At 42.2% G+C, this 14963-nt stretch overlaps 1 protein-coding gene across 5 annotated transcripts in view; it reads right to left on the reverse strand.

Annotated features, from left to right (window-relative positions):
* Window positions 1-14963, reverse strand: part of STXBP6 (syntaxin binding protein 6) — a 90617-nt gene that overhangs the window by 12463 nt on the left and 63191 nt on the right. For all 5 annotated transcript variants that reach the window (XM_064148122.1, XM_064148141.1, XM_064148131.1 and 2 more), the window contains 2 exons: window positions 12240-12370; window positions 10441-10606 (listed from right to left, as the gene is read on the reverse strand). In XM_064148122.1, coding sequence (XP_064004192.1) covers window positions 10441-10606; window positions 12240-12370 — 297 coding nt within the window. The remainder of the gene's footprint in view (window positions 1-10440; window positions 10607-12239; window positions 12371-14963) is intronic.

The raw sequence follows: 14963 nt of genomic DNA on the forward strand, positions 1-14963 counted from the left end.
AGAAGAACTGTATCTGGAGCTAGTGGCCTTTCAATTTAAACAGTGTCTTTAAACAATATAGGAGCCATAAGAGTAAAAAATGAAGATTGTTCATTGATGATATCTCTTCATAATGAAACAAAAGCAACCTTGAACTACTGAGATTCTCTTTTGTTTTATTCAGTACTCCATAGCAATAGTGTCAAGTCACCTACTCACACTCTTGAACAGTTATTATAAATGCTTCTATAAGCAGAGATTATTTGTGTTGACTGAAGAGATGCATGTCCTTATGCACACTAAAAGGAAGCTGTTGCACAGATCATAGAATTGCCTGAGTTGGAAGTGACCTCTGAAGGCCATGTAGTTCAACCCTCCCTCTCTGAAGTCAGCAAGGGCATCCTCCATTAGATCAGGTTGCCCAGAGCCCTGTTGAGCGTCACCTCGAGCATCTCCAGGGATGGGGCCCCAACCACCTCCCTGGACAACCTGTTCCAGTGTTCCACCACCCTCATGGTAAAGAGCTTGTTTCTAACATGCAAATGTGAAGTATGTTATGAAAAGCTCTACAAGTAATTACTCTTTTATGTCACCTAAGTAAGACCAGACACAAAGGCGAAGAAAGAGCCAAATTATTTTCTCCACTGGAAATCAGATAAAGACCAAGAAAAAGAAGAAATCCCCTGCAGATTAAAACTGCTTAGTTTGAGGATGAGGAGCCTGAAGGGAGACCTTATCACCTTCTACAACTACTCGAAAGAACAATAGAGAGGTAGGTGCTGGTCTCTTCTCACATGTAATTAGCAATAGAACAAGAGGCAACAGCCTCAAGCCCCACCAGGGGAGGCTTAGGTAGGACATTAGGAACAATGTTTTCACTGCAAGAATGGTCAAGCACTGGAACAGCCTGCCCAGGGAGGTGAAGGAGCCACCATCCCTGCATGTGTATAAAGGTTGTTTAGATGTGGTGTCTAGCAATGCGGTCAAGTGGTGAACTTGGCAGAGTAGGGTTAATGGCTGGAACTGATGATCCTAAGGCTCTTTTCCAATCCCAATGTTTCTATGGCTCTATATTTCAACTGCTTCACTTTACTGTAGGAATTTCTCTCTTATCTTTACTTAAAATATTGAGTTAATCCTTGGGAGGGCACTATGCTCTTCACTTTACCACATTTTACGCAAATATCTTCTTATAGAGAAATCCTGACAAATTAAAATCAGTATGAAATAACAGTGTATAATTAACATTAGTGCTCACATTAATGTTCATAGGAGAATCATCACAGAATCAACCAGGTTGGAAGAGATCTCGAAGATCATCCAGGACAACCTAGCACCCAGCCCTGTCCAGCCATCTAGACCATGGCACTAAGTGCCTCATCCAGTCTTTTCTTGAACACCTCCAGGGACAGTGACTCCATCACCTCCCTGGGCAGCCCATTCCAATGGCAAATCACTCTCTCTGGTAGCAACTTCCTCCTAACATCCAGCCTATACTTCCCCTGGCACAACTTGAGACTGTGTCCCTTTGCTCTATTGCTGGTTTCCTGGGAGAAGAGAACAACCCCCACCTGGCTGCAACTTCCCTTCAGGTAGTTGTCGACAGCAATGAGGTTCCCCCTGAGCCTCCTCTTCTCCAGGCTAAACAACTCCAGCACCCTCAGCCTCTCCTCATAGGGTTTGTGTTCCAGGCCTTTCATGTTAAATAGTTGCAGTTGGGATCATTAACCTGGCACATAAAACACAGGCCAAATACATTTGCAATTCTGGGAGAAACTTAACACCTAAAGATCCAAGGTGGAAAAAAACTTTGTGAGTTATCACTTTGAAGGAAGAAAACAATTTTTTCTCTTAAAAGTGTAATTTTCTTGGGGATTATAAGACCAATAAAGCCTAAAAATTTTACTGAGCAGTGATATTTGCCCAGATTGACAATGCCGATGGGAAAGGTTTAGATGTTTAGAGAATTGCCAGGAGCATCACTGTTAGAACTTGACCTATCAAGGAGCAGAACATGCAGCTGAAAGAAAGAACCAGCAGCTATATACCATGGCAAGCTGCCGTTTGAGAAGGAGATGACAGATTTAAACACCTTATATGCAGTTCCACTGGAAGTTCATGGACTGAAGATAAACCAGAATTTGTCTAAACAAAGATGCTGCTCAGAGGCATTGTGTCAATACTATTGATCTTCTCATTAACTAGTTAATTACTGAGAAACATAATGTACTGAAGTTCGAAAATGGAGGCAGAGCACACAGTCTGGTTTGTCTACTGATCTGTACTGACCTGCACTTTTCAATAAGGTAGGTGACTTTGAAAATTCCAGATGGAGGGAATGGATGCTGCCACTTTGCTCTGCTTTGCCGAGACCTCACTTGGAGTACTGCATCAAGCTCTGGAGCCCTCAACACGGCAATGATGTGGACCCAATGGAGTGGGTCCAGAGGAGGGCCATGAAGATGACCAAGGGGCTGAAGCACGTTTGTTGTGAGGACAGGCTGAGGGCGCTGGAAGTGTCCAGCCTGGAGAAGAGGAGGCTCTGGGAGAACTTAATAGGCTCCGGTATCTGAAGAGGGCTACAAGAAGCCTGCAGAGGAACTGTTTGTAAAGGCCTGCAGTGATAGGATGAGGGACAGTGGTTTGAAATGAGACAAGAGCAGATTTAGACTGGATGTTAGGAACAGGTTCTTGAGCATTAGGTTGGTGGAAGACTGCAACAGGTAGTCTAGGGATGTAGGTAAGGCCCCATACCTGGAGATGTTCAAGGTAAGGCTCAACAAGGCTCAGAGCAAACTGATCTAGTTGAAGCTGTCTCTGCTGACTGAAGAGGACGTTGGACTAAGATGACTTTTGGAGGTCACTTCCGTCCCACATCATTCTATGATCCTGTTTGCGGAGCTTAGGAAGAATGTGGTCTGGTAAGCTGAGAGCTCTACATGCAAGGGCGATGTTATAGCAACATCCCTGCCATCCACTACCAGTCTGACTGTTGATGTCCAAACTGTTTTCTCTGCTGATTATGCACATTTCTCCCATCTGTTATCAGCTGTCATTAATAAAAATGAAATTGGATGCACCCAATTAATTACTGCTTTAGAGAGCATTTTGCAAAAAACATCTCCACCTTCCAAACTGTACTTAACCACTGAAAACACTTCAGAAAGACGAAAGCCTCTACAGGAAACTCTCTATCTGGCACTTGTTCAGATAGGAGTTTAACTATGTAGAAAATAATTCTTTTTCTTCAAGGAAAGGGGGAATGAGGAAGTCACAAGTTTCCCTAGTCTGAAAGTTTCTCCTAGGCTGTCAAGACTCAGGTGACTTATAGGCATCAGCCAGATTCAGCAATCAAAACCACAAATTTTGTTAGGAGAAGGAATGACACTTTTTTAAACCCCACAGAGTTAGTAGTTGTTCATTACTGCAACACATCACTGAAGGCATGAAGGTAAAGCTCCTCCTGTGCTGAAATCACCATGGAAAACTGCTCACAAAACAGAAGAGCTGTGTCTGGAATGACCCCATAAAAACAACACAACATTAATAAAGGACTAAGTGAGCTCTTGGCTTCTAACTCAGGAAGCTTAGGTATTTCAAACTCAAACTATTTAGCTTGATGAATTCCAAGGGATGGTGGCACTTCACTCAACAGCTCCCTTTCCTTACTGAGCATATTTGTTTTGTTAAAATCATCATTACTAGTGGCATGAGTTCCTAGACTACCATTAGCCCGAGGCTTTCCAACGCTACTTGAACATAACAAGGGATCATAAAAGGTTCACAGAACACACACGTTCTTCCCCTTCTTTTTCATCCCTCTCACCTCCCTGCCAAGTGACTGCCACACATCCTTGTATGTCTACTGGGGCTGTACTGACAACCTTGCTTACACAATCACAAAACCACAGAATGGTTTTAGTTGGAAGAGACCTCCAGAAGCCATCTAGTCCAAGCCCCCCTTGCAGTGAGCAGTTTAGAAGCTCTTTTGAATAAAAGAGGAAACTACAGCTAAAAAGAATCAGACAGATGAAAGGTTTCTGATCAGCTCAAGTTAAGTAGATTACAGAAACAGTACTTCTGTGATTGTAATCCTTGAAAGATAATTCCCTCTTAAAACTTAATGAATTCCCATATCGCATGAATGGAATGTTCTCTACAGAATTTCAACATTTACCTTATCAGCCAGAAAGGATGACTAAGTCATCCGAAACACTGAACACTCATAGGAAGTAGAACCTTTACTGGATTTATTAATTGTAACTTTGAAATACTTGAACCTCAACATCAATTTATCTTTAAAGGTTAATGTCATTTTCCAACTTAAATCTGAGCCTTAAAGCCTGGAAGTGTCCTTGCTCAGCTTGGACTGGAGGATTTCCAGGGATTTCTACCTCCTTTGAAAGCAAACACAACACTCCTGCAGGTCTTTGCACCTAAATCTCAGAGACATGACCTTCAAAAGAAGCATTAATTACCAAAGTCTGCTAACTGTTGTGTTACATATTCTGCACTTCATCTATCTTTTACCAATCACACAACAATAAATCACAATAGTCCCCCTTTAAGAAATCTGATTCTGCCCAGTAAAGCAGAATAGGTTTCAGAGTAAAAGTGATCTCGAATGAAGACTGATTATTTTCCCCTTGTTTGATGTAGGGTAAGCAATTCCTTTGAGACAAATTAGTCTTTTATCTATTCATGCACATAGTGGTCAAGGACAGGTGTGTGCCTAAGAGACACCCTCGAAGTTGTTGCAGACTTCTTGTTCATGTCATTATTGGTTTATGAATCCAGGCAGTTGCATTTCATTTGAGATACAGTAACTTTATAAGCAGAGGATGTGATCTCTAGTGTAATGCAACATGGGACACCCACACAAGGTTTTTCTTCTTGTAGGTAGCACTGTAACACTCCAATTATATTCCTGGCATGGCTGATGTGTGCAGAAGCTGACTTTTCTACCAATTTATTTTTCCAGGCTGTTCAATTTCTTCCACAAAAAGCACTATTTTGAGCACAACTCTAAAGCACCACACCGGCAGTGCAGTACCTTGGAAGCCACAATAAACAACACACAGAGCTTAAATCAATTTCCCAGGAAAATACTTAGCAAGGCACAGAGTGAAAGCAGATACACACAAACACATGGCTGAGAGGTGCTGGAATGCATTACAGATAGGACAGCAGTTCAGCAGAACAGCATTAGAGACCAGCTGTATTTTAATTATAGAGGAGATAATTGAACAGAGCTGCCCCAGCAGACCAGACCAGTGTCTGTCCAGCTGTCTGCATTATCATCTCCTCAAAGGGATACAATACAGCAACAGGGAAGACTGGAGCAACATTACAATGAAAGCATGCCCTAAGCCTCAATAATTAGCAGTTTGCTTGATGACCAGAACAAGATCACTGGGCCAGTGACAACTGCATGAGGTTCAACAAGTCAAAGTGCAAGGTCTTGTATCTGGGTTGGGCCGATCCCAGGCAGAAATCCAGGCTGGGTGCAGGGTGGGTTGAGAGACTTGGGGGTGTTGGATGCTAAGAAGCTCACTGTGATCTGGCAGGGTGCTCATGCAGCATGGAAGGCAGCCAAGTGCTGGGCTGCATTAAGAAGAGTGTGGCCAGTGGGGCAAGAGAGAGGATTCTGTCCCTTTACTGTTCTGTGACTCCACCTCGAATGCTGCATCCAGTTCTGGCATCCCCTATCAGAAGGAGGACACAGAGCTGTTAATAGTGAGTCCACAGGAAAGCATAAGAATAATCCAAGGGCTAGAACACCTCTGCTGTGAGGACAAGCTGAGGGAGTTGGGGTTGTTCAGCCCAGAGAAGAGAAGACTCTGTGAGGGCACCTTAGAGCTGCCTTCCAGTATCTGAAGGAAATCTACAGGAAGGCTGCAGAGGGACTTTTCATGAGGGTGTCTAGCAACAGGACAAGAGGGAATGTCTTTAAGCTGAGGGACAGTAGGTTTAGATTAGATCTGAGGAAGAAGTTCTCCAGTACGAGGGTGGTGGGACTCTGGGATAGGTTGCCCACCTCCTTCTCGGGGGTGTTCCAAGGCCAGGCTGGATGAGGCCTTGAGCAGCGGAGTCTCGTTGAGAGGTGTCCCTGCCCATGGTGGAGAGGTTGGAGTAGACAATCTCTGAAGTCCCTTCCAACCTAAGCCCTTCTATGAAATCTCGCACAGCATGGTAAACCCCACTACATGCTTACCAGGTCTGAAATGTGGTAAAATAAGATGAATCAACAGCATATGAAAAAAAAAATACTCATTACCATTCTTAGACTGACAAGATATTTCTGGAGGAGAAAAAGAATGATCCATTAATAACTCCTGCCAGCTGTCCCAGAGGTTACAGAGGCAAAGATGTAATTACTTTAGGCTGCTATTTTAATTAATTCAGAATGACTGTTAAAAAAAATAAAATCAAAGAATATAGGAAGCACAAAGCCTAAAACAAATAAAATTGGCAAGATCATAATATCCAGCAACCTGAGATCTTGCTCCTTTCCCAGGATTGTGTTTTTCTAATCTGCACATAAATGTGGCAACAGCTGCTTATTCTTATAGGCCCAGAATTAATCTCTGAAGAACTTTAGATGCTGTATCATTGGGCTCTATACAGAAATGAGAGTCAAATTCATCCTGTCTCAGCCTAATGCATTTGTCAAGAATCAAGTTGTTCTAATGAACACAACCTGTAAATGACAAAACTTCTGCACATCATTCAGCTCTTTGTTTTTCATATTAGTGATGTAAAATCGATACAATTTGATTAACTCACCCACCAAATAACAACACAACACAAAGATACTCCAAGTGTCTGATATTCTAGTATCAGAACCTGTACGTCAGAAAGACAGAAAGGTGGAAAATATTTCTGATCTAAGCCAAAATGCCTTCTGCCTCCAAATGCCTGCCATTCCTTCTCTCCAAACCCACATCCAGACTGCACAGGAGCTACGGCCACAGCTCTTCTACATTGCAAACAAAAGGCAAATCTGAAATATTTAGTACAAGGTATTAGTGGGAGGAAACTTATTACAGTTCTCTTAAATTTGTTCTTTGTTCTCAGAATTAGCACTCATACTTTTAGTCACTTCTCATTAGTACTATAATTACTAATGTCATTAATCAAGTTACAGGAAACAGTCTAGACTGTTTAACTCCAGACTATACTGCTACACACTAATCCAATGGAAATGGAGCAAAAAATGCTTCTGGAGAAGATGAATACAGGACAGGACTGTAGCCCACAAGGAGAAGCGTGTGCGTGTGGGAGGAGTTGTAAAAGAAGGAGGGCAATGAAGAGGGTCTGCAGTTCCACAAGGGCACCCATATTTACTTAGGGCTAAGCTCTCAAGCACTTCCTGCAGGCACAGAAGCAGCATGAATTTCACTTTCTTCACTACTGCCCTTCAGGAAGGAAGAAAGGTCAATAAGATAAGTAAATTTGTAAACAAGCCCTTTAAGATCTTTCATCTTCAGTTCCACTTGTAAGAAGTTTTCTTTGGTGGCCTTCTTCTGGCTTTGAAAACATGTATTTGCTACAAGATACACATTACACATCCGGTGTGCATCTCTGTATCATTAAATCCAATCCTGTGGATGTGTCCATATGTACATTCTCACAACATACTTTAAAAATGCTGGTGGAGTATTAGAATTACTACTTTTTCTAGATGGTCAGTTCAGAGTCTCACATCCCTCAGAGAAATCAAAAGCAAGTAATTTAAAACACATGCTGCCTTGGCAGAGGGGATGAAGTGACATAGAACCTTTACATTGGTTTGGGTTGAAAAGGACCTCCAAAGGTCATCTAGTCCAACCCCCCCAGCAGGGACATCCTCACCTAGATCAGGTTGCTCACAGCCTTGTTAAACCTCACCTTGAATATCTCCAGGGATGGGGCCTCCTTGGGAAACCTGTGCCAGTGTTACACCAGATTGTACAGGTTTGAGGTCTCCTTTGGGTGAAGTCTCACCAGATTCAAAACTATTTTATTAGACTTTCCATTGCTCAGTGAGGCATGCAGAGAAAATTACTGGAATTAGAGACAACTAGTACTTGGCTTACAGCTGTAGTTTCTGTCCAATGTAAGCTATTTACCCAGGAATCTGTAACTCAGTGTGAGGAAAATGCTGACAGTGTGAAGAACAGTGAAAGTTCTGTATCCATGAGGAGAGAGTCCTTGGCCCTGTACCATGTCCAAAATCTTTATCCTGTGTACACACAGACTATGTCTGTGCACAGGCAGAATGACAGACAAGAAATATGGAGTCACCATCTGGAGGATGGCTGAAGAATGCCATTTTAGTTATGGTGCTTCAACAGGGAAGTCTGGAGCTCTCAGTATAAGAAGGACACATAGCTGGTGGAGGAGGTCCAGAGGAGGGCCATAAAAAATGACCAGGGGGTTGGAGCACCTCTCTATGGGGACAGGCTGAGGTAGCTTGGGTTGTTCAGCCTGCAGAAGAGAGTGCTCCAGGCAGACCTAATAGCAGCCTGCAACTACCTGAAGGGGGCTACAAGAAAGCTGCAGAGTGACTGTCTGCAAAGGCCTGGAGTGATAGGACGAGGGGCAATGGCTTCAGATGAGAGAAGAGTAGATTTAGATTGGCTCTTAGGAACAAGCTTTTTACCATGAGGGTTGCCTAGGGAGATGGTTTGGACCCTAAACCTGGAAATATTGAAAGTGAGGCTCAACAGGGCTTTGGGTAACCTGATCTTGTTGAGGATGACCCTGCTGACTGCAGAGGGTGCTGGACTAGATGACCTTTGGAAGTGCCTTCCGACCCAGAGCATTCTGTGATTCTGTGACACAGAAGGTCTAGAGTGTATTAAAAAAAGCCAAAGTCAAGCTGAAGCTTATGAACCTCAGCAAACAGATGACAGAGGCTTGATATGAGATTTCTTCCATATGAAATCAAGAAACTGTAGAGGTTATCTCAGGCCATTGGTGCAGAACCTGCTCCTCTGTCTTCCTCAGAGTGAAAACAATGGAAATCCTATTAATATGGAAGGGGGGAAATGGAAGAAGTTTACAATATTTTTTTTGCCTTTTTCTTAGGTTGGGAAGGTACTAAAAGAAAGGAATCACTGAGAGAACAATTCCAATTTGTGACCACAAAGTTAGTGACATTCTCTAAAATGTAAGCACCAAAGTTGATTTCCCCTTTCCTCCAGTTTACCTTTGGTGTTTTAGAGGCAAGGGATGCAGACAAAAAAAACCCCAAAAACAGAAGAAAAGAATGTGTAAAGAAAGCAGCACAAAATCCAGGTTTGATAATAGCACAATGGAATTCTTCTAGATTTATGAGAATCACCAGAAAGAACTGAGTAAGAATTGTTATATTTATAACTGATGTCTATTGTGGGGAAGAAATGACAACTAAAGAAAACTCCAAGTCAGCCTGCACTTCTATTCTATGGCTTGGAGACTCATTGAGAAAGAGAAAATTCATCTTTTATTTCAGCTATTAAGAACGCAGGAGGTGTAAGAACTTCAGAATGCACTGTTTTAGTGAAGACAAAAAAACCCAGAGCATATTCTCAGACATTTCAGTCTAAGAGAACAACCCAAATCGGTTTATTTTCCTCAAGAATCCTCCTCCCAAAATAGTTTTTGTTGTTAGGGAAGAAGACAGTAAATACTAATTTCACATATTGACCAGAATCTTTTACCTAATTAGACATTCTGAAAATTCATCTTCACAGAATCACAGAATCTTAAAGGTTGGAAGAGACCTCCAAATATTGAGTCCAACCTCCCTGCCAAAGCAGGATCACCTAGGGTAGTCCACTCAGGAAAGCATCCAGAATGGTCTTGAAAGTCTCCAGAGGAGATTCCACAACCTCCTAGGGCAGCCTCACTGTAAAGAAGTTTCTCTTCATGTTGAGGTGAAACCTTCTGTGGTCAAGTTTGTATCCAGTGTTCCTTGTCTTATTACTGTGCACCACCAAAAAGAGATTGGCCCCAGCCACCTAACACCCCCTTTGATATGGGACTTATGATGTACCAAACTAAGATATTTCTGTCAAGATGAAGGTAAATTCCACAGAACCCAAGTTCAGTAATAAGCACAGACTTGTGAAAAAATGGCAGTGCTGAGTAGTAGGAAACACGTGACGTGGCCTGGAAATGTTTCTGGGTGAACAAAATTTGAGAGAGAAAATCAAAGTTGCTAAGGAGAATGACTTCTCAACAAGGTGGACAAGGGATGCTGCCTCTAGAACTGAAGACTGGGGAAGCACAGAATAGCAGAAGAGTGTATAGTGGTGCTTGACGGAGAAATGCTGAATCCTAGAATTTTATTACCATGATATTAACATATTCAGATCCACGATTTCAAATTGTAAATAGGTTGGAAGCTCATTTGAAGGCAGAATAACTGACAGTGCAAATCATTTTATGTTCAACTACAGAAAGCAGTCCAGTGTCCAGCTCTTACTGACTTACCTCCCATAATTTTAGATTGGCAGTTGATAAATTCTGGTTTCTTGTCTGTAAGGTATCGCTGACAAGTGTGATGTAGAACCTGAAAGAATGTGCACTTTTCTGATGCTGTGCTTGCCACCCACTGGTCAAAAGCATTTTCAAATAGTAGATCAAATTCTGGGGAATCCTAGAAGAAAACCAAACCACACTGCTATTATTGCCACTTCTATAAATTATTTGGAGAAGGATACAGAGATATTATTTTTTAAAAGGTATTATGCTGGGAAAAAAAAAGCAAAAACGTCACAAAACTCAAAACTATCCTGGATTATTTTTCCTTTATGTGTTTTTTAATGAAAAAAAAAACCAACAAACCAAAACAGGTGAAGGAAGCCTTTTTGCAAGTATTTTTAAATGAAGAATATGCAGATATGACAAAAGTACCCCAAATAAAAAATACTTCTATGCATCTTTTATATTACACAAGGATTTGTGCTTTTCAGTACAAAGTCTACTTTCACACTGTATTATAGATGTGGTTCTGCTCTCAGTGCTCAACCAAAGGAAAACAAACAGCAAGATCTAGTTATTGCATTTAATGTATTATCATAAGGGATTGCATGGGTCTGAACATGAACAAAAACTACCCCCAGCCTAAATCAAAACCCAGCTCTACACCATGCACCAACTGCCAAAATAAATGTATTTTAATTTTTCAAGAAGTCTTGCTATATATTCAGCAGTATTTGTTGCATGTAATTTTATAACCTAATCTAGTAGATACTTTTTTGACACCAGGAATTCATAGAAAGGTAGGTTAGAAAGCAACATGTCTTAAGAACTTGCTAGGATTTTGAATTTGAGACTATCCCAAACATTTGTTCTTTACACAGCTGCACAAGAGATGCTGGAAAAGATCTAAACCTCATGTTAACTTTTTCTCATTATTTTCATTTCCATCATCACTTTTACTCAGAGAAAATACAATTCTACCTGCTTCACTTCACAGGGCAGTGGCCAAAGGGCTTCTTTTTTGTACAAAAGGCCATTACTGGTGGACCATGCTTATGTGGCTGATCAGAGCACAGCTTTGAACAAACTGAGCAGGCTGGTGTACAAGGAACATGGTGAGTCACTCTGTGACCACATCGTATGTGCCTCATTCCTGACTTCTAATTCTCTGGTTCAACTACTCAAGATTTGTATTCATGAGCTCACTATGTGTTAGGACCGACTTTGTCTTGAGAGAGCTCAAGTTCGGCTGTGTATTCCACATTAAAGGAATAATCTGAGAACTAGCTAATGGGGGGTTGGTTTGTTTGCTTTATTTTACTTCTGCTGGGGTATTTTTTTCAGTTGAAATCAGCGCTCATATCAACACCTAAACCACACCACCACCCTTTGTAAAAAAATCCTCAGCAGGACCTGAGGATTATCCTATAAAACATTCAAGGTCCACAATATTTCCCAAACTTGAACCTCAGTAACCTCCACACAGGTGCATGACAAAATGGACCTCATGAGGCTTATAACTAAAAAAAAAAAGGGCAAACAATGTTCTTATTTCAGAAAGAAGAGAGTGAGAAGAACAGTAGGGAAAGGCAGTTGGAAAATAAAGCCTCCAACTCTGAACTTTGGCTTGCTTTTGTATTTCCCATTAAACCTATCACAGATTCCATTGACGTCTTTAAGAACTTGCACTTAAAATCTGTATCTTACCTTTCCAGGTGTATTTAATTAGTGAAACAATGCCTGATTCACAAAGCAGTTACAAAAGAGCTCAATTTTCATGTTCACTTTCTAGACTTGTTAGAACTCACCCGGTTAGGGTCTATCCCGTTGACCTGGCGAAGCTGTTCAAGCATCCACTGCGTTCTCCTGACAAAAGAGGTAGAGCCTTCAAATTGCTTCACCTTCGTGATAGAGGCTTGGGCTGGTTTCTTGTTTGTCACTGGACATGGAAAAAAAAATATAGCTGAAAGGGGTTTAATGTTTCAGTAACATGTCATTTAGTTCAGTGTATCAGTAGGTGGCTCACTGGTGTCCCATGAAGTGCATACATGTCAGTGGTGGTTACGGCAGCACATGTTCCCATTCCTGGGTAACACAGAGAAGAGAACATCCCTTATTGTCAGAATGATGGTATGATGTCAAACAAGTGTTATGCTACTTCAAGTTGGATATTGTTTTAGCCACTATCATCTAAAAGTTGTCAACACCCTTTAAGAAACAGAATCAGCATGAAAGTCTTTGCATCTTCAAAATCACCTTACTGCTTTCTTTCCTAGGCTGCACTGAGTGTGGCCAGTAGGTAAAGAGAGATGATTCTGCCCCTTTACTCTGCTCTTGTGAGACCCCATGTAGAATACACTGTCTAGTTCTTGTGTTCCCAGCATAAGAAGAACACAGAGCTGCTGAAGCAAGTGCTATGAGGACAGGCTGAGGGAGCTGGGATTGTTTAGCCTGGAGAAGACTCCATGAGGGGACCTCAGAGATGTCTTCCAGTACCTGAAAGTATCCTACAGGAAGGCGGCAGAGGGACTTTTCATAAGGATGTCTAGCAACAGCATGAGGCAGAAATGGGTTTAAGCTGAGAGAGAGAGTAGGCTTAGACTGAATCTGAAGGAAGTAAATAATAAAATCATAGAATCACAGAATGATTTGGATTGGAAGTGATCCCTGAAGCTGAGAGCCTTGTCAAACCTGAACTTAGGTATCTCCAGCCACTCAAGAACGCTCTGCTTTAGAAATAAACCAAATGAGCAACACCAATTACTATCTCCTTAACTCAGAAACAAGTTTTCAAAGAGTTCTTAAACATTAAAGCTAACTTTTCAACAGCAAGGAAATTGCTTTCCTGTATTAAGACCAATGTTTTTTTACATCAGTCTAAATTTTAGCCTTGACACAAGTTTAGTAAGCAGTTCTAGGCACTTTTTGCAGTCATTAATTTACATGTCATTTATCTGTTGCTGCATGTTAAATCACTTCCAGACATACTTCTACTTTCTGTGAAGAAATCATTAGTAGATTGTACAGTACAATGATTCTGTAAGAGCTGATATGATTCATTTTTCTCTGTGAACTCTATTTCCCAGGGAGGTAGTTGAGGTCCCATCCTTGGAGACATTCAAAGCCAGACTTGACAAGGCTCTAAGCAACCTGAGCTAGTGTAAGACATCCCTGCTGACTTCAAGGGGTTGGACAGCATGACCTTTGGAGGTCTCCTTCCAACCCAAACCATTCTATGATTAAAGAACAAGTACAAATACATCTTGATTACATGACCTTCTGTATCACTCACCATGCAGTAATTCTGACAGGCCAAAAGGGCTTTTCTAAAGAAGAGCTTACAACAGTCATAGTATCTCAGTTGTCTTTGGTAGAGATTCACATTGACATTTCTCTCCCTTTAGGTCTCAGGCTCCTTATGCACAGTGAAACAGATCTAGCTGCAATCTTTTGCATCTTGGTATTTTAGGAAAGGGAGCCTTTCTAAAACATTCATCAGCTATCCACAAACTCAGCAAACATGCTTCAAAACCATCAGACAGTGTCTGACAGCTTGACAGTAGTATGGCAGTCCTTACAACTTTTGAGACACTCTATGGCAGCTGGGAAAACCATTCTCACTTGCTGCTCATTATGGTGCTTTGCACAACAGAGCACTTCCACACAAGTCCAAGTGCAGGCCAAGTGCAGGGTTCTGCACTTTGGTCACAACAACCCCAAGCAGCACTACAGGCTGGGGACAGTGGCTGGAGAGCAGTCAGGAAGAAAGGGACCTGGGGGTAAGTGGTAGACAGTAGGCTGAAGACGAGCCAGCAGTATGCCCAGGTGGCCAAGAGAGTCAATGGCATCATGGCGTAGATTAGGAACAGTGTGGCCAGCAGGACAAGGGAGGTTATTCTTCCCCTGTACTCAGCACTGGCCAGGCTGCACCTTGACTACTGTGTCCAGTTGTGGGCTCCTCAATTCAAGAGAGATGTTGAGGTGCTGGAAGGTGTCCAGAGAAGGGCAACAAAGCTGGTGAGGGGCCTGGAACACAAACCCTATGAGGAGAGGCTGAGGGAGCTGGGATTGTTTAGCCTGGAGAAGAGAAGGCTCAGGGGGGACCTCATTGCTGTCTACAACGACCTGAAAGGAGGTTGTAGCCAGGTGGGGGTTGGTCTCTTCCACCAGGCAACCAGTAATTGAACAAGGGGACACAGTCTCAAGTTGTGCCAGGGGAGGTATAGGCTGGATGTTAGGAGGAAGTTGATGATGGAGAAAGTGATTTGCCATTGGAATGGGCTGCCCAGGGAGGTGGTGGAGTCACCGTCCCTGAAGGTGTTCAAGAAAAGCCTGGATGAGGCACTTAGTGCCATGATCTAGTTGACTGGATAGGGCTGGGTGATGCCACTGGCTTTCTTGGCCACAAGGACACACTGTTGACTCATGGTCATCCAATATACAGACTAAATAAAAAAAAACTTAGGGTTTTTAAGAGGCTGAAGGCTGGAATCAGGAGATGATTGGAGAAGCAGACACCTCAAAAGCTACAA

The sequence above is a fragment of the Pogoniulus pusillus genome, chromosome 1 (genome assembly GCF_015220805.1).
Source record: "Pogoniulus pusillus isolate bPogPus1 chromosome 1, bPogPus1.pri, whole genome shotgun sequence".
NCBI lineage: Eukaryota > Metazoa > Chordata > Aves > Piciformes > Lybiidae > Pogoniulus > Pogoniulus pusillus.